Source organism: Phyllosticta citribraziliensis (genome assembly GCF_038025025.1).
Source record: "Phyllosticta citribraziliensis strain CPC 17464 chromosome Unknown J3D65scaffold_1, whole genome shotgun sequence".
Taxonomy (NCBI): domain Eukaryota; kingdom Fungi; phylum Ascomycota; class Dothideomycetes; order Botryosphaeriales; family Phyllostictaceae; genus Phyllosticta; species Phyllosticta citribraziliensis.
In genome coordinates, this window is record NW_027117338.1 from 2,008,827 (window position 1) to 2,032,122 (window position 23,296).

The window sequence follows — 23,296 nt, forward strand, 5'->3', positions numbered from 1 at the left end:
GCCGCAACGTAGCTTATCTATGGAAGAGCGGACGGGGTTCCGAGTTCTCTACGTGCTGTGGTCGTACGTGGAAGGCTAACGAAAGAGATTTCAATATAACCACAATCTTTTGATCCTGTTGACTTGTTGATCGCCTCTCGAAGTGACGAGCAACCGGAGTGGAGCACGAATCACGTGGGTTCCGTCGCATGCACGGCAGGAAGCGGATCCAGCACCCATCGCGAAATGGCCAATGCTGCTGTCGCCGTCTGAATGTCTCCTTGGATCAATCGGTGGCCATGCGATGGCGCCGCGCGCCCTTGCCGACGGATTATTCGGGAGTCGGCTCGTCATCTGTCAGCTCGGCTGCGACAATGGAGAGGGCAAACCGAAGGCTTGAAGCCGGATTTGGCAGCAAAAGTTGTACAAGGCCGACTGGCATTGGTGAGACCGGAGTCACACGCGACGCTGCTGTCTATGAGGGCGCGTGGCCTGGCGAGCGGGGTTGTACGCAAAGCAGCAGTGTTTGTTTTGGTCGTCCAGTCCAGGGTCGTTGGTAGACGCGCACACATGGAGCAAGTGGCCTGGGCGGATGCGCGCAGATCCGCAAATCGGTGGCTCCAGCGCACATGCAGGTCAGGTCGTGGTGAGGTGGTGATGTTTGTGGACGGACTCGAGCGGCGGCGACCAAACAGCGGCGTCGGAGGGTGACGTGCAGCCGTCTAGAGATTCCCCCCTTGCGGCCGACAGAGGGGACCTGGCGACCTGGTACGAGAGAGGGTGACGGGGTGGCTTTGGCCTTTGAGCTTAGCTGCAATCCTGGTGCTGGTCGCTCGTGCCTGGGTCGTGGCGGTTTCACGCCTGACCAATGGCCTCTGCATACAGCAGGCCTGAGAAAGCCAACCTAAAGCCAGAGCCCTTTTTTTTCTCCTCGTCCTCTCCAAGACCTTCCTCATTCCTCGACCACTCTCTTTTAATCTCGCATTCTCCCCTCCCACCTCCGCTTCGAATCCACTCTCATTCGCCCGCCGCACCTCCTCACCCCCGTCGACTCAACAACCTTTTGGGGGCCCTTGGAGGAATCACCCCCCTTCCACTCATTCACCACTTTTACGCCGTCTTTCCCGGCGCGCATTCTTGCTAGTGGCGGTTTCGTGATATCCCTCGGCAGCTTCAGCCATCCGAGCCTAGACCAAGACAGTCTTGAATACTTCGGCAAGGATTTCGCCAGCTCCCAATTCGCAACCGCCGTTGGCCCTGCCGGCAAGTCGATCTCGGGCGCCCCATCTGCCTCGGGGCCACTCTACGCTACAAATGTCTGTTCATTCCCCCAGGTCTCCAAAGTCTGCAAACTCCAATCGCCTCTCGCGTCAAGGCTTCCAACCCTTGCCCGGCAACAACGGCGTCGAAATGTCTCCCAACGACGTGACAATCGACATTCCGCTCGAGCCCGTGGCCAGCCACAGCTCTACCGGCAAGCGCACCGGTAGCCATGCTCCCCTCACCCACGTGGCCACTGTCGAAAACGAAAAAGCTCCTCTTCCACCTCCGCCGCCGGGTGCCAAGGGTAGGAGGTTGAAGCATGTTAGCACCGACGACGGTACCGGACGAAACGAATTGGACAACGAAGAGGACTACGTCAATCGCCTCGGCAGATTTTACTACGCCGTTCTCAACTTTAGTATCATCACTCGCTACTTTCTTTACGTTGCACCGTTGGCCCTCTGTATCGCCGTTCCCATCATCGTGGGAGCTACCGTGGCCCAAACTGCAAAGATTGGAGGCGTTCGTATCGTTTGGTGAGTCGTGGAATGGTCGAAGTGGTCGCGCGCGGTCCGGTCTCGAGAGGTTGCTTGTTTCGATCAAGTGTCTCTCTGACCAGGAGCGCCACGAGCTACTAGCGTCAGACCCCATTTCCAAGTACCGTCACTGACTCTTCCAAGGTTTTTCACGTGGGTTGAGGTCGTGTGGTGTTCCATTTGGGTCGCCAAAATCGTCGCCCATGGTCTTCCCAGGGCCTTTCAGATTGTGGCTGGCGTCGTCAGCTCAGGCGTGCGCAAATACGCCCTGGTCATTCGCAATCTGGAACTCTACCTCTCTCTGGTCGGATGGGCCGTCACATCACTGGCCACCTTCGTCCCCTTAATGGTCCACAATCCTGACATTCGGGCTGCCAAAGCTTCGGGAGACAAGAATGCCGATGCTTTGAAGAGCTGGCAGAAGGTCGTCAGGCAGCTGTTGGCAGCAGCTGTCGTGGCATCGATCGTTCTTTTGGTGGAAAAATTCTTTGTTCAGCTCATCAGCATCAACTACCACCGCAAGCAATTCATTGGCAAGATCAAGGAGAACAAGCGCCAGGTCCATCTCCTTGGATTGCTGTACGACGCGTCCAGGGCCCTTTTCCCGTCATACTGTCCCGAGTTTGAAGAGGAGGATTATGTCATCCACGACACGCTCAGGCTCAACCTTCCCAAGAACTTCCAAGGTCACACCAGGTCTGGCTCGCAAACGCCGATGCGTTTGCTCCATGATGTCGGCCGTGTGGGAGATAAGATCACCGCTGCCTTTGGCAACATTGCGTCTGAAATAACAGGAAAGAATGTCTTCAACCCCGACTCGGCACACTCCATCGTCATCCAGGCTCTGGAGAAGCCACGCTCCTCAGAGGCACTCGCCAAGCGTCTCTGGATGTCGTTTGTCGTCGAGGGAAAGAATGCCTTGTATCCTGAAGACATCAAGGAAGTTCTCGGAGCTTCGCGTGAAACCGAAGCAGAAGAAGCATTCTTCGCTCTAGATGCTGATGGAAACGGTGACGTCAACCTCGAAGAAATGATTCTGATGGTTACGGAGATCGGAAGGACTCGCAAATCCGTCGCGACTAGCATGCACGACGTCGACCAAGCGATCAACGTCCTCGATGATATGCTCTGTGTCGTCGTCTTTGTGGCTGCCATCTTCATCTTCATCGCCTTTCTCAACGCCAGTTTCGTCACCATGCTTGCCACGGCTGGCACGGCTCTTCTCTCTTTGTCTTTTGTGTTCTCCGCTACCTGCCAGGAAGTCTTGGGCTCCTGTATTTTTCTCTTCGTCAAGCACCCTTACGACGTCGGCGACAGGGTCGATCTCACCACTGGAACAGACCAGCTTACCGTCGAACACATTTCTCTGCTCTTTACGGTCTTCAAACGAGTCAACAACGGCCGCACCGTCCAGATTCCCAACACGGTACTCAACGGCCTGTGGATCGAGAACACTAGCCGATCGCAGGCTATGCGCGAGCAAGTTCCCATCTACGTCTCTTTTGACACTTCATTTGAAGACATTACCGCCCTCAAGGTTGAGATGCAAAACTTTGTCCGGGCACCAGAGAACAACAGAGACTTCCACTCGGACATTGACGTGGCGGTCAATGGCATCGCCGAGCTCAACAAGCTCGAGCTAGTTATTGAGATTCGCCACAAGTCCAACTGGGGCAACGAGACTCTGCGCTCCATGCGTCGCTCCAAGTTCATGTGCGCTCTTGTCCAGGCTCTGCGCAAGATTCCCATTGCACCTCCCGGTGGCAACGACGCCGCACTTGGCTCATCGGATCGCCCGCAATACTCTGTCGACATCTCACCTGGCGAGGCGGAGGAGCGTCGTCAGGCCTACCTCGAAGAAAAGGAATCGAAGCGCCTTTTTCCCTCGAAGAAGCCAGAGCCGTCGACCGAGCGCTCCTCCAGCATCGACTATCTCAGCCGTGCAAGCGGCACCGGCGCTCATGGATCCACGAGCGCGGAGACCCAGGCCATCAACCAGTTGAATGCGCGCAACCCAGCCTTCGACACGTACCGTGACGACGCATATCAAGAGCGTGGCGAGGATGCGAGCTTCACCGCAATTCCCCGCAGCGAACGCGCAAGTATGAACGCACAGGATGTCGAAGACGTGCGCAACACGTTGAGGCGCGAAGGCACGCTGGGCAAGCGAAGAGCCGGCGAGCGCGGTCTACAGGCGCGGGTGCCGTCCCTGACCCGCGTCCCGACCATCAACGAGCCCCAGAGTGCCGTCGAAGCGGGCGCGACGTCGGGATACCAGCAGAGCACCTACGCCTATCCCTCGTCAGCGCCTGCTTACAACACCATGGCCCAAGTGCCGCCGAGCTACCAGTACCCGCCCAGCACGCACAGCCAGCAGAGCCAGAGCCCGTCCCTCGGTCCCAATCCGAACCCCAACCCCAACCGCCGCTCCAACAATCCGTACTACACATCCGGAGCAAGGCCGTCGAGCACCGAGTCTCCACACTGATGAGATGGCGTAGGGGAGCAGGCCTTGATTGGCATCGTGCCGGTGTGTGTTTATGGCGCAAGTCAAGGCAATCGACGACGAGATGTGCGCATCGATCATGAGTTGACGAATCTCCTTTCCCTTTGCTTTTCCTCTGTGGGAGTAATGTGTTGGGGTGCCTGATTGAGTTGGGCTGAGGGCTGCAAGGGCGGCGGAGACACCGGGTGTTACCGGTTGCTACCAAGGCATGACTTTTCTTTCTTCCTTCCAATCATCCGGCATAGCATTTTGCGGCGAGCGTGAGCTTTTCTTTTCGACCATGTACAAAAAGGATTACAGGAATTTTCGTTTCCTTTTTTTCTGGGTTCTTCATCTGCTCCTGGTCTTTGGCCATGTACAACAATAGCGAGCAAGCAGGCACTTGAAGTCGAACCAGCTAGCTTTCGCGATTAGATGACTGAGTCGAGTCAACGGACGAAGAAGGGGTAAACGATTCGCGACATTCGGACCAAAACCTGACAGTCGCGCGCATCATCTGCATAGTCTTGTCTGTTGAGCATGTAACGGTAGACAGCCGAAACAGACCAAGCATTTTGAACCAAGTATTTCAGTGGTTGCGAGCACACGTAAGCTTGGCCTGAATGAATCTTGCGCGCATTTCTTCCCACCACCACCGCCGTGTTTGAGAATGTTCATTGGCAGGGAGCATTCAAGCTCGTACCTACGCGATCCGCTCGGGATCATGCCTTGTGTACGCAACGACATTTCGCACCGAGACTCGTCCACTTCCATCTCGGCGGCCTCCCCGGATGGATGCGATTCCTTTGAGTCGGACAGGCCGTTTGACTTGGCTGGTGCAACGATTGGCTGTCGGCGTGTGGAGGGGAAAGCAAGGGGTGTGGTGACGTCCGAAAGCTTGTCCGTCTGCTTAGAGCAGGAGCGGATGTCCCAAGCTATGTAGACATGGAAGGCGTGCGAGGTGCATAACTCGGAGCACTCACTTGAGATGAAGACCGGCGGAAAGACGGATGAGCGGACGGGAGGATCTGGGTGGACACTAAATGATGAACTTTGAACCGATACTAAGGCAGGAGTTCTTCGCAGAGCGTGCTACGTCCTGGTATGTAGCATTCGGCGAGTACAGTAATCAGCGACGAAAGACGAGTCGACGGGAGACAAGGCTGCAGCTACCAGCTCCGGACAAGTTCGGTGGAAGCAAGTAACTTGAATAAAGGTCACCAGGTGTCGTTCCAACTTGTTTCGTTATCGGGTCTCGGCTGTCATGTTTCGTTGGACACGGTTTCCTTGTGTCTGTCTGAGCCTGTCCGTCTTTTGGGTCTGGCCCGCTTGGTGTTCCGTTCTGAGCTCCTGTTTGGCTTCTTTCATTGCAAAGTAGGGACTTGGCTGACATACTGGCCGGCTAGTCTCTGCTAAGGGACTTGTAGGGACGCGGCACGGTGTTGCTGACACACTGGAATGTGCTGAGGCTTACATGCTGCTCGCTTGAATGTAGGCGCCACGGCTGAACTCCACATCGCACATGGGTTTCTTGGATATTCTTTCTTCAGCTTTGGTGTTACGCAAATCGATCCTTGAGTGTGGATAGGAGAGAGCGAGGCTGGACAACAAAGGTCGTGGCACATACAAGACAGAGAACGTGTGACTGGGGAACTCTCTCCGTCTTACTCAACCCCCGCAAACAAGGAAACGTCGAGCTCATCATCATCCTAGAGATAAAGAGCACGAAAAGTATTCGACCTCTCCAGGACGATAGCAGTGGCCACGACTTTTAGCAGCCTCGGGGGTAGACGGAAGGGAGGTGACTCGGCCGTCGTCGGAGACCCGGACGTTCGCTGGGCCGAGTGCTTACGAGGGGATTACGTAAGTTGGTTGTTCGCCGGCGGCGTCGGAGCCCAAGACGTGCGAACAAAGCGGGACAGGAGAAGCTCAGAAGATATCCCGGAGGCGGGCACTCGTCTCGCGCGTTTTATGCTTTGGAGATGGTGTTTTCAATGGCATTCGGATGGGCCGGGAGAGACGCGAGGCAGAAGAACGAATGCGAGGATGAAGTGATGGTAGAAGGCCGAGTGCTGACTGATGAGCTGGACGGCCTGGTGGTGATTAGTGTCGCCATTCAGAGCTTAGCCCCGGAGATCGTCGACTCTTTGTCCGTAACGGAGGGGGCGTCTTGGCGGCTGGCATCCAACAAAGGCGGTGAAAACCGGCGGGGAGAAAGCAACTTATGTCAGCCCTCTCCGCGCTGAACCAGAGAGATCCGTGATAGAGTCTGCTACCATGTAAGTCAACCTCGACAAGAGCCTCATTCATGTCCACGACGCCGACGCCTTCGCCGGCGGCCTCGCGACGACTCATCATGGCACCACCTGCTAACCTGACCGCCCGACAGCTGCCAATCTCAACCTCTTCGGCCACACCTCACCTCGTACCTCGCCTCCATCCCACCCTGCGCCGACAGCAATCCCATCTGCATCCGCCAACCACCATCCGCCCATCGGCCGTGGATTGAATGACGGCCGCCAACAGCTGGAACAACCTCTCAGCAATGAATCAATCGCCTTCGGTAAGTCCGCCATCCGCCACCTCCTCCGCGTTCAAGGTACTGACCCCAGCTGCAGGGCTCCCACAATATAAACATCGAGATGAGTAAGCCGTGCTGAGCTCATCCTCGGTCCATCACCTCAAATGTCTAACATGTTCGCGACTCCAGGTTTAAGAGAGCATCTCCTCGCCGCCGGCGCAGGTCAGCCTCAACAAGCTCCTCAGCCCATTACTCCTGGCCCCCCGTCCCACGCCCCCCCAGACCCTCATGCGCACGGCGGCCTCGACCCCTCCATTGCTCCTCCAGGATACCCGATGAGCGCGGGCGATGCGGGCGACGGCCACCTGAGCGAGTCGGGTCGCAAGGGCCGTCGCGAGCTCTCCACTTCGAAGCGCGCCGCTCAGAACCGTGCTGCCCAGGTATGACTACTGGATTGCGAGAGGAACACACCGGCCAAGGCTAACTCGACGCAGCGTGCCTTCCGCCAGCGCAAGGAAGAATACATCAAGTCGCTCAAGGACCAAGTCAACCAGCTCCAGGACATGGCCGAGCAGTTCCGCACCATCCAGTCCGAGAACAATACGCTCCGCGACTACGTCATCAACCTCCAGGCTCGGCTCCTCGAGTCCCAGGGCAGTTACCCTGATCCGCCGTCCTCGATCGACCTGTCTCGTCCGCATACCGACCTTCCCGCCTCCGTTGTCCAGGCTGCGCAGAACCCGCCCGTGGACCCTAGGACCAAGGCTGCTCCCGTCGCGCCCATGTCTACAATGCCCCAGGGTGATCGCCAGGCCGGAATGACCGAACGCGAGATGACAGAACGCCTTGTTCAAGAGGCAATCAACACGGCGGCCGGCGCCGTCAGCTTGAACACGCATGGCCGCAACGTCAATGGCGGCGGTACCAAGCACTCGCACGAAGAAGCTCAATACCTGCCTGCCTCGAACGAATATCCGCACAAACGACAGAAGAGCGAGGATACGGCAGGCGCTCCGCAAGAAGGTAACGTCGGGTCTTCTTCGTCGTCTGCCGCCTCTTCATGAGCCCTTCCACTTCCTGCTGGTCCCTTTCAACATGATATCCCAATTCATGCTTAATGACTCTTCCCCGGTGCCCTTGCGTTTTCGTTCGGAATCTTGTCCAAAACCCCAAGGAGGATCGCAGGCCTCCTCACGCCACATTATCGAAGCGGTCTCGAAGCACATTACGACCGGACAGGCTGTCGCGAAGCACTGCAAACTTCCAATCACTTTCGATCCCTACTTCAGACCTCTCACTTTTCCACGCCCTACTCCACAGGACATCGACCTTGAATTATGGGCATGGCAGCTGCTAACCGAATGCCTCGATTAGCCTCTCACCGCTCTGTTGACCACAATCCGACCCAACGCCCGAATTCGACATCAGTCCCTGCGGTTCCGACGTCTGGCAGCTAGCACCAGCTTTTTGCCCTGTTATCTTCGAGAGAAGTCTAGGCAAAGTCGTTCGGGCCCGCAAATTCTCCCTCGCTGCATTACGTCCTCAAGTTCTTATGCATTAAGTCGACTTTTTTTTCATTTCTGGGGACCGCTGGTGATGGTGCCAGGTGGGTTCCCATTGGACTGCGAAGCTAAGTTAAGCGTTGCTTGGGCTCCTACCAACCAGCCCATTGCTTTCTTCCAGGACAAGATGGTACGGGACGCGAAGGCGTAGGAGGACTCGGGTTTCCCTTTCTCCCCTTTTTACGGATTGCGAATCTCGATTCCTGATTTTCTCTTGTGCTTGTGCTCTTTTCGTCTCGTGATGCGTGCATTTACTTTCTCTTTTGTTCTCGTTTCTTTTACTGGTATTCTTTCTTCGAAGTTACCTTTTCACAGGTGTTGGTGTAGCGTTCAAAGGTGCTCGTAGTGAGCTCAAATTCGGTGGGTTGATGGGCTGGTAGATGGTCGGGGCATGCACGGATTGCGGTTTACTCTGTCGCGGCCAGAAGTGACTTTCGTCAAGTATCGCTTTTTTCTTTCTTTGGGCGCGGAAACTTTTCTAGCTTGAGCCAAATGGATAAAAGAACGTATTTCTATGACTGGCGCCTTAGAAGTTGCGTTTATTGCACACATGGTGGAAACCGAGCGCGCAGAATTCGATGATCCGCCACGGTAGGTGTTGAAAGACTGAGACTCCCTAGAAACACGAGTGCACCTAGGGACCATTCATTTGCTCCATTGACTACGCTTAAGGAGCATTCATTCACTGCGACAGCTGCGCTTAAGGAACGTTCATGTACTGCCAGAGTTGTGTTTAGGGAGTTGTTAATTATTGCCGTGGCTATAACCAAGGAGTCGCACTTTTCGACGCCCACTGTGACGCCACTTTTCTACCATCGCAAGCCGGATGTGCTTATGCTACCTTAACTCATACACCCTACAAAAGTCGTCTGCCAAGCCACACGCTCAAATTATGTCTACTCTCCTCCTTGTATCTTGGCCCAAAGCACCTTGGCTATATATGCGCACTGTGGCTCGCCCATTCGACCCTGCCTCCCTGGACGGTGGCGGTGGTATTGGCGGTGGTGGCGGCTGCGCAACGGCGCAAAAAGCGAAATGGACGGACGGGCGGGGAAGTGGGAATTGGGAGGAGCACTGTAGAGGACGGGGAAATTGTTTGTGGGATGGACACGTAAGTAGGTATGGCAGACAGGCGAGGAAGCCACCTAGTAGTGGCTGCCTAACTAGGTAGGTTGGTAAATAGGCCGAAGGCTACCAGTGCAAGAACAGTGAGGTGTGTGGCGGTGATGTCACTTGGTGCTACTTGTTTTGCCTGCCTTTCTTTAGTGCTTCGGGGAGTGCTTGCATGTGGCGTCGTGGCGGGACTTGTCCTCTGCAGGGAAGGAAGGCGCGGATTGACGGATCGACGGATCGACGGGAGGCCGACAGGGAGATTGATAGGATGACGACAGCAGGGCTAGAGAAGTTGGATGAAGGAGGGAGTGGGAGATGGAGCGTGAGGCTTGGGCTGTGGTGGCCGTGCGGTTGACAACCGGGAAGAGGATTTCTTGCGGGACGTCGACCAGGAGTTGATTTGCATTTGGCCCTCTTTCGCCCCGTTTGTTTAGTTCTGCTTTTTTCGCAGCGATGGTTTGAACTGTGTTCTTTGCCGTTTCGAAAAAGAGAGGTTGCAATACGGCGGACGTATGGATTCATCGATTGATTGATCAGTGACGTCTTTTGGTATGGTCGCTCGCTACTGCAGAGGCAACATGGCATTTGGGCACATCGTGAGCCGTCTGTCTAGTCTTGCACAAATGCACCGTCGGCAGGCAGCCAAAACGTCCTATGCTGGAGCGAAAATGCCTGCACTGCGATTCTCCGTGGGGCAGAAAACAGGGTCAGGCCGTCCTGTCCTCCACCGTCTTTGGCGTGTGGCTGTGACCGTATGAGTAGGCAACCAAGGACGTTTAGCCATATGTGGCTGCTACTAGGTGATGACGTTGCGGCGGAAGGGCGGGTAGGGGCATAAGGAGCCGCGGGTGTTTGAGGAGGCGAGAAAGTTGAGGAAAATCCGATTGCGAAATCCGATTTCGAAATGAAACGGTTGAGACGTGAAACGTGGATTTTGGGATGGCTTTCTTGACCTTTTGGTCTTCTTTTGCTCCATTCGGTTCCGCTTGAACCGTCGGGGTAACTGGTGAGATACGCGAGAATTGGCTGGAGTATGGAGAAAACAACGAGGGAGATGGCGCATACCGCAGAATGGGTATTACGGGGGGCATTCAAGTGACTTGGAACCAACAGGCAAGAAATTTTTCAATTTACTCGACAGTGTCCATGTGAGAATGTATGCTCAAAGAATGGCTTTGGTAAAGATTGGAAAAAACCACCACAACGACCCACATCACTTTTAATTGAAAGAATGGAGCGAAGCGAAGGTAAATGAAACGGGTATCTACCCATAGACAAGACTGAAAAAAGAGGAGCGTGCAAAAACGGAAGCCAGCCAACGATTTTGCGGCATCCCCTACAACCCATTCGCGCCGAGATGTGACCAAATCCCACCTCATATTACATGTGCTGCAAGCCCGGGCATCCGTCCCTGAACCAAATGTTCGTCGTCATGCAAGGAAGAGAAAGGAAATCTACTGTACAAAGGAAAGGTTCATGAACCTCGTAAACGTGTAACTCTCGAACAAGAACCAGGCAGTAGACCTCATAGAATACTGTAAGCTTGCTTAACGACTCTTGCTTTTTCTTGATTGGTTTGCCGACTTGCCCATTCGCTTGACTTTACACAGCGTAGATTTCGTCACTCCACGCAAGCGAGCGAGACAGAAACATTGCCGGCCAAGCGGGAGAGGAGGTTAGGGAGCCAGTCAGCAGTTGCGTACAATAAATGCCGCTCACATATACGCAAAGTAGAACAGGAACTGGACACCAAACAAGATTGTCGCCACAAATCCAGTCGAAGGCGGCGAAAACTGCCTGCCCTGGTGGTTGTTCAACGGCGGCGTCGTTCCAGGAGGTGTAGTCCCTGAAGGCGACGGGACGATAGGAACAGTCAGCATCATCGACGTCGTGTTACCCGTATTGTTGCCCGGAACACCAGTCGGACGGAAACCAGGGCCCGTGCCAGTAGGGAACGGCGGGAAAACGCCTGGCCTGGGTGTCGTGGTGAAAACAGGAGTGGTCGGCGGGAAAACACCGGGTCGATAGGGTGTGTTCGTAGCCGGAGTGACGGGGGTCCGAAGTGGTGTGGTTGGCAGAGTTCCTGTTCCAGGAATAATGGGCGTGCCACGAATCGGTGTAATTGGCGTGACTGGCGTCCGCGTCCCGGAAGGCGTCTTCGGCGTCGAGAATGGACCGAAGACGACAGGCGTCGTAGGTAGCTCGACATTGAACGAAGTCTTGGGAGTCTTTGGCGTCATGGGAGACATTGGGGTCATAGGTGTCATAGGTGTTTTGACTATGGGGGTCGCGGGAGTCGTAGGAGTCAGCAGTGTCGTAGGAGTGACGGGGGTAGTGAAAATAGGAGTCGTGCCAGGCGGAGGAACTTGGTTGCCCCCCGGTGGGACGCGAACAGGAGGGCCCCCTTGGACTGGTGTTGTCTCGGGTCGAGGAGGAACAACAACTGGCGGAATCTGCGGCGTTGCAGGTGGAGCAGCGGGTGGCGTGACGACCACGATGGATGTTGAAATTGATGGCGTCGAAACCGGCGGGGGGACAACAATTGGCGGGCCACGGTTCGGCGGCTGCTCTGGAGGAGGCGGACCGCGATTCGGTGGCTGTTCAGGTGGTGGCTGCTGAGGAACACTCGGTGGACCGCGGCTGGGTGGTTGTTCAGGGACGGGCGGAGGTTGCTGAGGAACGCTCGGTGGACCGCGGCTGGGTGGTTGTTCAGGGACGGGCGGTGGTTGCTGAGGAACGCTCGGTGGACCGCGGCTGGGTGGTTGTTCAGGGACGGGCGGAGGTTGCTGAGGAACGCTCGGTGGACCGCGGCTTGGTGGCTGTTCAGGAACAGGCGGGGGCTGCTGAGGCACCCTTGGTGGCTGCTCAGGGGGTGGTCCACGATTCGGAGGGAGCTCAGGAACAGGAGGAGGCCGCTGTCCACTTCCAGGAGGCGATCCTTGCTTGCCACCAGGCGGGCGAGGAGGGGGAACAAAGGCCACGGGCGGCGCTGGAGGAGGAGATTCGGATGTCTTGGGCGGAGGCGGAGCTGGCCTGGGCGGGACGACGACAGCAGGCGGCTGCTGCGGTGGAGGCCTCTCCGGTGGGGGCGATTGCTCTGGAGGCGGTTGCTCTACGGGAGGAGGCTGCTCTGGCGGAGGAGATTCAGGTGGAGGTTGTTCGGGCGGAGGAGATTCGGGCGGAGGAGATTCAGGCGGAGGAGATTCAGGCGGAGGAGATTCAGGCGGAGGAGATTCTGGAGGAGGAGATTCAGGCGGAGGAGATTCTGGAGGAGGAGATTCTGGTGGAGGAGAAGATTCAGGGGGCGGCGCCGGAGCCTCAGGCGGCGAGACAGGAGGCGGCCTGACAACAGGAACTTCCGGAGTTGTTGGCGGTGGCTGTTGAGGGGGAGGTGGAGGCCTGACGACAGGAACTTCCGGAGTGCTTGGCGGTGGCTGTTGAGGGGGAGGTGGAGGCCTGACGACAGGAACTTCCGGAGTGCTTGGCGGTGGCTGCTGAGGTGGCTGTTGAGGGGGAGGTCTAACGACTGGAACTTCTGGTGTGCTTGGTGGTGGCTGTTGAGGCGGTTGTTGAGGGGGCACACCGACGGGGACAACTGGAGTCGTCACCTGTGGCGGCGGTTGAGGAGGCCCTACAAAGGGCACGACAGGAGTCGAAACCGCGGGAGGCGTCACAGGAACTTGGGGGGTGGTGAAAGGCAAAGTTGAAGTGACCGTAACTGGCGTTCCAGGAACTGTGACAAAAACCGTAGTTGGAATGCAGATTTCCGAGACCACCGGCGAAAAGACTGGCGCTGCTGGTATGATAGGTATGACTGGACTTGTGGACGTAGGGACTGGAGTCGAAATCGACGTGGTAGGCACAGGCGGCGGAGGCGCAACTACGCCAGGCTGGCTGGTCTTGATGGTGATCCGTGCCGTTAGTGTCGAAGTGATTTTTGTTGTTGTTGTAGGTTCAGGCGTAGTGGCCGGGGGAGCGGTTCCACCACCGAACGGTGGAAGCACTCCAATTGGAGTCTATCAGAGCCCTCACGTTGGTGTGGTCCCAAGGGGATTGCTTGAGTGTTTGGGGCAAGACTCACCTGGGTGGGCGCGCCAAGTGGCGTGGCTGTCAAAGAACCAGTGCAATTCTTTGCAATATATGTAAACGGGGTTGGAGTGCCAGCCTCGTTCGCCGTTGCCGTAATCTGACATGACTGAGGAAGTCCAGTAATAGGCGCAGTAATGAGGAGGACAGGAAAGGAAGTCTTGTCATTCTTCACATCGACGCGCAGCGCAGGCTGTCCAAGAATGTTGACTGGGACGGAATCGCGACGCGCAAGCGCAGCGCTGGCTGGTGCGATCCCAATGAGCAAGGCGACGACGGTCATGTACACCAGGCAGGCCATGGTGATCCCACCAGGGCGTGCTGGGCGAGGCATCTTTGCGCAGTCGGTTGCGCGCAAGAAGTGCAAATGAAATGAACGAGTGAGCGTCGTGTGGATCGATTCTGAATCAGTGAACGTTTTTTTCGCGCCGGCGCAATACAATCTTTGTGAAAGGAGTGTCAGTGTAGCTGAGAGAGAGGTGTGGAGGAGGAAAGGAGAAGTAGTGGTAGGGTATATTTCTATGAAACGACCAAATCACGTGGCGAAGTCAGATCGCAGGACCCTTGTTCAGGGCCAAACCCGCACCCTCTAGGCAAGGTAGCCACAGTCGCTAATCCTTCCGACTGTTTGCTGTCTGTCCAAGCCGCTTCTGTACCACGTAGAGAGTCAGCTTTGTCCACGCTGTCACCTCCCGCGCTACACAGCCGCCTCCGATTTAGGGCCTACCTATAACACCTCTTATAAGACATTGGTCTTCGCTGCAATGCCATGTTCATAAGATTGTTGTATTCCAAGTCTTCTTTCTGCCAGTTCATAGGTCCAGCAATTGTCAGCCAAAGGATATGTGCAGCATTGGAGTGGTTGAGTACAGTCTATGTAGTGCCGTCGGTCAATGGGCTTCCTGGCTTGTCTGCATTAGACCGTCAGCTTTTTCCACAAGGTCGAGAAATTCAATCGAAAATGACCTTACTAGTAGCTGCAACTGGCATTCTTCCGTCCATCTGCCCTAGAGCGTTCAATGATAAGAAACCACGCTTAGAACAACTCATGTATCCCGATTTCCCTGCCCCGTGCGCGAGATGGAACAAGGCACATCCAAGCTAATCAGGGTCGACAGCAGCGGGTCCCTGGACACTCTCAATCCTTGTACATGGCCTCTAGGTACTCTAGCATCTTTCTTTGCAACTTGACCAGTTCGGACTCGGTAATTTTCCTCTTTGCCAGCAAAAGTTGCTTTTCTTCCTCAGCATTTTCATCCTTCACGATTAATTCGGGCCTGACGCCGAAAAACGGCACGCCAAGACTCTTCAGATGACCAGACATGGCGATGAACATTTCGCGCAGTGCCCGGTGGATTTTGGCGTCGTAGGCCTGGAGCTCCTCTGGAGAAACTCTCTGATTCATTCTGGCTCGTCTGCCGCCCCACCTATTTCAAGTCAGATTCAAAAACACCTAAAGAGCGTGCGGTGTTTGGAAGCTCACCACATAAGCTCATTCTCATGCTGATCCGCAATCATCTGTAATATAGCCTAAGTTTAAGCTTGGCGGCACAGGAGCTTGGTACCTACCTTTTGGACCACGACTCTGATACCGGGGTTTTGAGCCGCAATTTTGGTTATGCACCGCAGACCCTGCGACCATTCCAGTATAGTTGCAGGATCTATCATGGGAGGTTTTCCCGCCTGGGCTGCTTGCGGCTTGGGTGTTGGAGTCTTTTGTGGCGTTGTAGAACGAGGGCCGCTAGCCATTTGAGGGTAGTTCATGGGTTGTGACAAACGTGCTGATGCCTGAGAATCTTGAGAGATATTAAAGGTATTGACGGAAGGTGTAGAATTGTCGTAGCCGGGGACATTGTGAGAAGCTAGCGAGAAATCGTTATGAAAAGGAGCGGGTGCCGTGGATGCGGAGTTCTCATAGGCTGCTGCTGAGCTAGAAGCGTGGGTTGACGTGCCGTAGCTCGCCGGGGGTAGTCCAATTGGAGACGGATATTGTTGCTGAGGAGCAGTGGCTTGACCTGCTTGTCTCTGTTGCTGCTCCTGCTGCTGCTGTTGTGCGATTGCCGCCAGATTGTTCAGTATCGTGGCCAAGTCGGGCGTTTGGCCATGGTTGGGTTGGTCCATGATGGAGAGAAGGTAGCTTGAGCTCCGCTGCTGTGTTTTTGCACAACTGGGCTCAGCCACTGGAGAGGATATAGAGCTCAGAGTGCCAACATGTCCACCGAAGCGGCTCCTTCCACATGCCAAGCCGAGGTGCGGATGGACATTACAAGCAGTTGGAGACGTGCTTGGAGTCGTTGTCGTTGTCGTGACGTAGGGACCAATGGCACGGGCTGGATTTGGTGGCCGCGCCAAGCCAGCGCAACCCATGGCCATCGAAGAAAGTTCGGCCGCGGATGAGACCACTCCTCGACATCGCCAACTTCTCCGCCACTCCCACCGCACCGTCCAACGCATTTTCGCCAATTCGAGCAATCTCCAGCGACAATGCCACGAGCCGTCAAAGATGCGACCATGTTTACGGCCACCGGGCCCTACGCGCACTCGAAAGCTACAAACGTTCCACTGAACCAAGCTCCCGCCGGCCAACGAAAGGAATCGCCGCAAGAAAAGATCGCCCGCCTGCGGGCCGCTGCACAGCAAGCAAAAGTCGGCCAAGAGTCGCAATTCGACAGATATGTGTCCAAGGGACGTGCATTCGCCGACAAGGCCCATCGCTTCACAACGTTGAGCTTGATAGCATTTACCGGTATGAGTCTCTACCGTGGACCTCTCGGATGCTACAAAATCTAATTGGAGCTGCAGGGGTCGCTGGCATTGTGTCCGCCCTGGCCGTGACCGACATGATCATTTACAACCGCAAGAAGAAGAGGGAGTGGTTCCACGAGCAAAAGCAGAAGCACGCCATTGCCCTCGCCGAAGCCAGACTAGCCCTGACCGACGGAACCATTACCCACGACCAAATGCTCCTTCTCAATCGTGAGCGTGCAGCCGAGGAGGCCGAAGCAATCAAGAGGAATAAAAAGGGGATTTTTGCGCGTGCAAAGGAATCCATGTTTGGGGGGCTATCAAAAGAAGAGCAGACTGGTGGAAAACTAGCTGCCACAACCCGGGATAACGCAGGTGGCGAAGGTGTTTTGGCTGCTGTCCAAGACGCTGCCACGCACGGCAAAGAGGCCATCGGCGAATCAAGCATCGCAAGGACCTTGGAGAAGAGGAGAGAAGGCGAAAAGGCTCAGTCGCTGACACCAGGACCGCTTGATCGCATGGCCGATGACGCGACGCAGGCAGCCACCCAAAAGTCCAAGAGCTGGACAAGCTGGATAACTGGTCGGTGAGGACCAAATCACGGCTAGCATACGATTGAAACTGGCCTTGGTCACAGCGGCATTGCACAGACTTTCTTGTATCATAGTATACCTCCCATCCTGCGACTGGGATATCAGAGAGATGCATAATCGGAGTCCAGCGTTCGGAGTTTGGGTCTGAACTGATTTTTGCGGGTATTCTACAAACGCCTGACCATTACAAAACAAGCCTTATTGGTCTCCTTGGGTTGAGACTGGAATATACGTTCTCCGCTCGTTGGCTTTCTTTGGAAAGTGTCAGCGCAATATCGTGGCTGGCTTGGGGGTCAATACCTCTCGCCACTGCTCAATGTAGGGTCTCAAGGCAGCATATATCAACAAGCCTGCTGTTGCGATGATGAATATCAAGACGACTGCCTGGTCCTTGGCCGAATCCCTCTCTGGGTGTCGCGTTAGCTGCGTAGGATGGGGCGTCTGGGGCAGGCTTACGGAAGCATTCGGTGAAGACGTCCTCCTCTTTTGCTCCTTTACATATGGGTAGATTGTAGTTCAGACAGAACTGCCTATTGCAATCGTTGCATGTCCTCTCCCTGTGTTTGGTCTTGGTGGCTCGTCGTTCGTGGTCGCGGTCGAACAGGTCTGAAATGTCCTTTACGTTGTTGGTGCCCGTCTTGGAGTATGTCGAAGATGGCAGCCCATTCAGCTGAATGATGCTGCTGTTGGTGAAGCAAGTGCACTTGCAGAATGACGCTGGTGCTACTCAAGGTGTTAGTTGGTGTCGCTGCTGGGGATGGGGGAGGCTGACATGCTGCAAAGACGGCAGAGAAGAGGGAGAAGACGGCCAACAGCGTCAGCACCGCGTAGCTATGTCGCGACATGGTGTCTGAGGCGGAGCGGAAGATTCGTGGGGGTTGTAGGCATGCGCCTGCGCAATGGTCGCGCTCAGCGAGCGTCAGGTCGCGGGCAAGCATCCAAGCCGCAACGCAACTTACCCTGCGAATCTTGGCGTGGGACGAGCGTACCGGGGGACAAGGAAGCTGTCGGTGCGGCCCGAGACATTTTGCTTGCGACTCGTCTCTAATCCTGCGCCTCCGCACCCAACTCCAATCGCCAGCTCAACATGCGCTGAAATGTCGCAATAGCATTCTCGCCCTCAGCCTGACTCTGGTGGTTGCCTACAACACTCGTCTTACCGCTGCGCCTGCCATGACCGTCGCACAAGCGCTTACCGATTCATCCTCCGCTCGCGAAGAAAGCACCCCGGAGCGCACTCGCCTCCACATCACACCCTTCAATCCTGACTTGCTGAAGACCTTTGTCCCCTCTTCAATTCTCCCGCACGCGTCGGGCATATCATACCACTCCGTGCAGACTTTCCCGGAAAAGGGCTTCGGCTTCGTCGAGATACCAACCATGGAAGCACAAAAGATCAAGAAGAAGTTCAACGGGTCGATTCTGAGGGGGCAAAAGGTGCGCATTGAGGACGCGCTCCCAGAAAAGAGAAAACGAGTGCTTGAAGATATACAAGCGGACGTCGCAGCGGAGGAGCCAGACAAGAAGCCTAGAAAGAAGGCGAAGAAGGCCAAGGCCAAGGACGGTGTTCTCTCTGGAGTCGAGTTGCCGGACGGCCGCAACGTCAAGCGCGGCTGGACTGAGCCAGAGTCTTCCACAAAGCGCAAAAGCAAGGACAAGAAGGAAAAAGACAGCAAGAACAAGTCACAGTCATCCAAGTACACGACGGAGCCAGAAGTGCTGTTCAAGACAAAGGTGCCTCCGAATACTGTTCCGCTGGTCAAGGCCGACAAGGCCGTGGAAAAGCCCAAAAAGTCGAAAAAGTCCACTCGCGAAGTTCTTGTGCACGAATTCGCCAAGACTACGAAGCATGCTGCATTCTTAAAGAGCAACCAGATCCCCAAGGATGCCAAACATGCGGCCGAGTATGTCGAGGGCCAAGGCTGGGTCGATGAGGAGGGAAATATCGTGGAACCCGAGTCAGACAAGCGTCGCAAGCGCAAGGAGGCTGAAGCTGAAGCCGCTCGCAAACGTGCTGAGGCTGTTGCCCTGAAGACGCGCACTAGTTCAGAGGCAAGCAAAAGGAAGACTGCCCTCGAACGCGCGGAAGAATTGGAGGCTCGGAAACAAGCCTCGGCGGCTGACACAAAACGCCAGGATATCTCTGAGGATGAATCAGATGATGCCTCGTCAGTTGTTTCTTCGAGCACCTCCAATGTGAGCAGCAGTGAAGGTGAAGCCCCTGAAGATTCGGCTTCCGGAGAGTCGTCTTCAGCCGAATCTGATGTCATCAGCCAGCAGGAAAAAGATGGCGAGGCTGCGCCAAAAGAGGCCGTTGACACTGAAATGGCTGATGCAGTGGTTGAGGCAACTGACGACGCCGGAAACGCGCCAACCGAAGTCCATCCCTTGGAGGCGCTCTTCAAGAGACCCCAATTGCCTGATTCAGATGCACCGTCCAAGCTCGCTCCAATCAACACCTCGTTCAGCTTCTTCGGAGGAGATGCTGACGAAGAAGCCAATGAGGAACAAGTAAATACGGATGCGCCACTCACTCCATACACGCGGCAAGACCTGCAGGTACGCGGCGTTCGAAGTGCAGCGCCAACGCCGGATACCGCTGCCGTGGGCAAGAAATTCTGGCGGGACGAGATGGACGAGGATGACGAAGATGTTGAAGACAGCCTACTCATGCATCATGATGTCAATGCAGTGCCGGTAAGATCGAAACACGCTGACGCCGCCCAAGAAGAAGGTGCTGGAGAGGAGGAGCAAAGCGAGTTTGCTAAGCACTTTTGGGAGCATCGCGGCGAGTACAACCGGGCTTGGAAGAAAAGGAGAAGAGAGTCGATGAAGGCGCAGCGACAGAGAGAGAACAAGAGGCTTGGTAGAAAAGTGGTCTAGACGTCACGAGAAGGTTGACATGGCCGGTTGCCGCAAGCCTGTCATTGCCACTGTGTACGTAGGCCACATGAAAGTCGCGTGGGATTTGTGCAAATGCAAGCCTATTTTTGGGAGCTCCACAGGCGCAGAAGCGTCGCACGATCCGAATTATTCGAGATTGTTCAGGCGTCGACGATCTCCGTTCTGATTGCTTTTCTTTGGCAGTCTCTTGGCACCGGTCTCCTATTTGCGAGCAAAAAGTCTCGGTTTGATGGCACATGCCCGCCTTCAACCCCCGATACTGGCTGATTGCGTCTTGTTGCTTTTCCCCAAGGCCCCAAAAATTCTCGAGCTTGGACACTCGGCGCCACCGTCTTGACAAACTTTTTGCCCAACTCTCATCTACGGCCGAAGCTTGTTATAGTTGGTGTTTAAAACAAGGCTGATCGCCATATTAAATCAGAGTCGACTGTAGTGCTGCATCATGCACTAGCAACCGGCTGGTATCCCAAGGCCGGGGTTTGATTGACAGCCAGTTTTGGTCGGGCCGCGAGCGCGAGTGCTACCAACCTCGACGCCATGACAACCTGTACGACCAAAGGTCCGCCCGCTGGAAGCATCCGTCTGCTGGACCAAAAGCGCCATGTCAGCTCCCCCCATCCATCAGAGTTTAGTCACTCGGCTCGATCCACTGACAAATTTCTTGAAGAAAGAGGCAGAGGTCACGATTAGGTTTGGAGGGTTTGTGTAGATTCGCTTGCTTTCTTTTCCGCGTTTTCATTGCTTCTTCGAGGAACAGCAACAGGACTTTGGGGGCTCATCTCACCAGGGCCACGGCTTATTTGCCGAAACGGCAATCGTCCGAGGCCTTTGATTCAGTGTGGTGTTTTCCATGTTCCTGTTGCCAGTCGTGCTGGAGTGAGATGCAAATGGGACAAAACTACCTGATATCATGTTTGTCTACATCCTACCCACAACACCTCATTTTTTCCTCCACTCCTTTGGTGTAGCTTACTGTCTTTCTCTGTTTTTTGGTCCCTGCATGCCATTCCTTCAGCCTGACCTCTTCCACGTAGTGTGTTACCATTTTCGTCTCACTCCACCTTTCCGTTCCCCCGTCGTCGAGCCCAGCTGGTGGCATCCCACGTTTTTCACTGTTACAGAGGCACTCGAACACCCTTGCAAAACAGCTGACAGGCGCTGCGCAAATTACTGCTATGGCGGACTCTCGCCAGCCTTCTTTCATTGGATCAGTCGCGTCGAGTACAAAGAGTCTTTACGTCCCAAGACTCGTCGACAGCTTCCTCTTGCAATCAAACTCAACATTCTCGGCACCAGCACCTGAGGTCTACCTCGCCCGTCCTCAGACCCCAAGTCGATCCCTTGAACAATCTCCCCCATATTTCAATCTCCAAAAGATCCCCAAAAGACTCTACTGGGCCGTTGGATTAGCCCAACTGTTCCTCATATCATCAACCGTCGCGCTTGTTCTATTGGCCCAGAAAGCAGCGGCGCAGAGTCCCAAATCCACTTCATTGATTGCTTGGTTCACAGTATCAAGCATCCTTACGATTGCTCTAGCTCTGACTGTTGGGATCATGTGGAACCAACGCAGAAAGAGACGTTGGATGCAACGGAAACCCAGTATCCTGGGATTCGAAAAACAGAATCAGATCCAGCCCCAAGACACTGCGCGGAGCGGCCGCAAAAGGACGTTCTTCAATCGCCTCAAGAATTCTTCATCTCAAGTCGACGTCGCCAGGAACACGCCCATTTCCGAGACGGACCAACCTCCGAAGACTCCTCCATGTTCTCGACGCGCTCCAACATCGCGTGGTAGCGTCTCGCCTGCCCGCACTATGGACAGTGATAGTAGCCTTGCTGGCGAAGGCTACGAGCTCCACTACATCCGATCAGCACTCTCATCGCCCTCTGAAGAGCTACAGCCCTCGCCAACCCGGTCGGTCGATACGCCCAAGCGGCCTACCCCCGTGAGACTTCCACCTCTTCGCACCGACCCGCACACCTTGAGGCATGGCTATAAATCATCGGTGTCTCTGGACAACAGCCAGTTGGAGTCTCGTTTTGGCCCCACCATCATCGACGACGACGGCGACGAGGTCCAGCGAATGAACCCTCCACCTGCCAGTCCTGCTGGGTCCGACGGAGGCTACTCAGACGGGGAGCTCTATCCTCATAGCATCAAACCAGTGCCGCCGCTCCTCCTCCACGAGCGTTCGTGGCTTGCCCTCTCGGCTCGCGAAGACGTCTCTCCGCTCGACAACCATCATTGCGGCTACAATTGCCCCTACAATTGCCACAACGGACGCCGAAACTACAGCCCTCCGTCCGGCCTCGGCTCGCCGAACGAAATTAACTCGCTCTACGCGCAGCTCTCAGCTGTCTTTGAGAACCCCAAACACCGCAATCGCCACCGCAACCACAGACACGCCCATGCCTACGACCAGCCTGTTGCCCCTGAGCTGACGAGTCGCTTCAGCCCGGGTTCCACCAGCGCCAGCAGCAGCAGCGGTCCTGCGTCGCCTGCGTCTTCGAGCCCAACGTCCGATGAGCCCTCTGTGGCGGCGTCGTTGGACATGTTGTCGCCGATAGTGTACGGTGTGGATGTGGCGCGCGACGTCGAGGTGTTTTCGGCGCCACGGAGCATGATTTCGCTCGAAACGCTGCCGGTCCCCCCGCCGCAGTCGTCGTCCAAGGTCAATCTATCCGAGGCACGCGCGTCGCGGACGACTGCGGCGTCGGTGTCGGCGTCGCCGGCCTTGTCTCAGTCGCGGCCACACACTGCGCTGCACCTGTCTCTGTCATCCAGGAACAGGTTCGTCGACGCCGAGGAACAACAACGACCTGCTGCATGGGAGCGCAGTGGCAGGCCCAATGAAGTCGACGAAGCGGACAACCTTTTTGTTGGATTGGCAAACTCGCCGCCGTCGTCGCCTTCCATGTGCTTGGAGACGACTGCCCAGACGGAAATCTATGGTGGCGGCGACTACCAAGAAGACGTCTGGCCCAGGCACACGTCCTCGGCGGTTGCATTGCCCCTCGCTGACCGTACCAACCCCTATTTCCCTGCTGCGAGTGCTGCGTCGCTTCCATCCTCAGCGCAGACTGCATTTGGCACGCCTTCCATCGGCGCACCTCTGGCGCGTCAGACGGCAGTGCCACAGCTCGGGCCGCCTTTCTCTCCTAGATCGACGACACCAGACAAGCGAGGGCGTGGTGGGATTTCCAAGACTCTGAGCGGGGTTGTGCAGGGTCTGAGTATGTGGAATAGGAGGAAAGTCGGTGGCAGCGCGAACGGCGAGAAGGGGAAAGCAGGATTCCTTTGACAAATGCGTTTCGTAATGCTTCTATGAAGAGGGAGACTGCAGAGTATGGAAAGGGGAGCAGCGCTGTTTTGATGAACCTCGTTGTTTTGCTCGCGCACGAAAAGAAAAACCGCTCTATCCAACCTCTAAGAACTTCATCCAGTGCGAATGTCAGAAAGAGAAAAGGCCGCACATTGATTTGTGTTCTTCTCTCTTGAGCCGTCA

At 55.6% G+C, this 23,296-nt stretch overlaps 8 protein-coding genes across 8 annotated transcripts; 5 read left to right on the forward strand and 3 right to left on the reverse strand.

Annotated features, from left to right (window-relative positions):
• Positions 1-1,208: 1,208 nt before the first annotated feature.
• Positions 1,209-4,379, forward strand: J3D65DRAFT_33361 (Mechanosensitive ion channel family protein). Its single transcript, XM_066795439.1, has 2 exons — positions 1,209-1,778; positions 1,923-4,379. The coding sequence occupies exons 1-2, from the start codon at positions 1,294-1,296 to the stop codon at positions 4,264-4,266; spliced, it is 2,829 nt and encodes a 942-aa protein (XP_066659947.1). The 5' UTR covers positions 1,209-1,293; the 3' UTR covers positions 4,267-4,379.
• A 2,429-nt stretch (positions 4,380-6,808) lies between these two features.
• Positions 6,809-7,848, forward strand: J3D65DRAFT_663944 (uncharacterized protein; the record flags this gene model as incomplete). Its single annotated transcript, XM_066802707.1, has 4 exons — positions 6,809-6,826; positions 6,882-6,909; positions 6,974-7,224; positions 7,279-7,848. The coding sequence occupies 4 exons, from the start codon at positions 6,809-6,811 to the stop codon at positions 7,846-7,848; spliced, it is 867 nt and encodes a 288-aa protein (XP_066659948.1).
• A 3,326-nt stretch (positions 7,849-11,174) lies between these two features.
• On the reverse strand, positions 11,175-13,846 carry J3D65DRAFT_663945 (uncharacterized protein; the record flags this gene model as incomplete). Its single annotated transcript, XM_066802708.1, has 2 exons — positions 11,175-13,475; positions 13,541-13,846. The coding sequence occupies 2 exons, from the start codon at positions 13,844-13,846 to the stop codon at positions 11,175-11,177; spliced, it is 2,607 nt and encodes an 868-aa protein (XP_066659949.1).
• Positions 13,847-14,683: 837 nt separating this feature from the next.
• Positions 14,684-15,666, reverse strand: J3D65DRAFT_599341 (uncharacterized protein; the record flags this gene model as incomplete). The annotated part of the gene is made up of 3 exons (XM_066797890.1): positions 14,684-14,972; positions 15,029-15,063; positions 15,115-15,666. 3 exons carry the CDS (start codon positions 15,664-15,666, stop codon positions 14,684-14,686), a joined length of 876 nt encoding a protein of 291 aa, XP_066659950.1.
• Positions 15,667-16,029: 363 nt separating this feature from the next.
• On the forward strand, positions 16,030-16,880 carry J3D65DRAFT_599342 (uncharacterized protein; the record flags this gene model as incomplete). The annotated part of the gene is made up of 2 exons (XM_066797891.1): positions 16,030-16,291; positions 16,348-16,880. 2 exons carry the CDS (start codon positions 16,030-16,032, stop codon positions 16,878-16,880), a joined length of 795 nt encoding a protein of 264 aa, XP_066659951.1.
• Positions 16,881-16,912: 32 nt separating this feature from the next.
• J3D65DRAFT_610543 (uncharacterized protein) lies at positions 16,913-18,003 on the reverse strand. The gene is made up of 5 exons (XM_066798815.1): positions 17,843-18,003; positions 17,656-17,791; positions 17,340-17,606; positions 17,184-17,290; positions 16,913-17,135 (listed from the first exon to the last, which is right to left on the reverse strand). The coding sequence occupies exons 2-5, from the start codon at positions 17,726-17,728 to the stop codon at positions 17,082-17,084; spliced, it is 501 nt and encodes a 166-aa protein (XP_066659952.1). The 5' UTR covers positions 17,729-17,791; positions 17,843-18,003; the 3' UTR covers positions 16,913-17,081.
• Positions 18,004-18,056: 53 nt separating this feature from the next.
• On the forward strand, positions 18,057-19,766 carry J3D65DRAFT_663949 (uncharacterized protein; the record flags this gene model as incomplete). The annotated part of the gene is made up of 1 exon (XM_066802709.1): positions 18,057-19,766. One exon carries the CDS (start codon positions 18,057-18,059, stop codon positions 19,764-19,766), a length of 1,710 nt encoding a protein of 569 aa, XP_066659953.1.
• A 917-nt stretch (positions 19,767-20,683) lies between these two features.
• On the forward strand, positions 20,684-23,218 carry J3D65DRAFT_34045 (uncharacterized protein). Its single transcript, XM_066795482.1, has one exon. The coding sequence runs from the start codon at positions 20,963-20,965 to the stop codon at positions 23,090-23,092; it is 2,130 nt and encodes a 709-aa protein (XP_066659954.1). The 5' UTR covers positions 20,684-20,962; the 3' UTR covers positions 23,093-23,218.
• The last annotated feature ends 78 nt before the right edge of the window (positions 23,219-23,296 follow it).

Coding starts and splice junctions, on each gene's coding strand:
- J3D65DRAFT_33361 (XM_066795439.1), top strand. CDS start 1,294: ATGTCTGTTCATTCCCCCAGGTCTCCAAAGTCTGCAAACTCCAATCGC. Junction 1,779..1,922: donor GGAGGCGTTCGTATCGTTTG/GTGAGTCGTGGA, acceptor GACTCTTCCAAG/GTTTTTCACGTGGGTTGAGG.
- J3D65DRAFT_610543 (XM_066798815.1), bottom strand. CDS start 17,728: ATGTCGCGACATAGCTACGCGGTGCTGACGCTGTTGGCCGTCTTCTCC. Junction 17,607..17,655: donor CTCTGCCGTCTTTGCAGCAT/GTCAGCCTCCCC, acceptor CACCTTGAGTAG/CACCAGCGTCATTCTGCAAG. Junction 17,136..17,183: donor ACATTGAGCAGTGGCGAGAG/GTATTGACCCCC, acceptor CACTTTCCAAAG/AAAGCCAACGAGCGGAGAAC.
- J3D65DRAFT_34045 (XM_066795482.1), top strand. CDS start 20,963: ATGGCGGACTCTCGCCAGCCTTCTTTCATTGGATCAGTCGCGTCGAGT.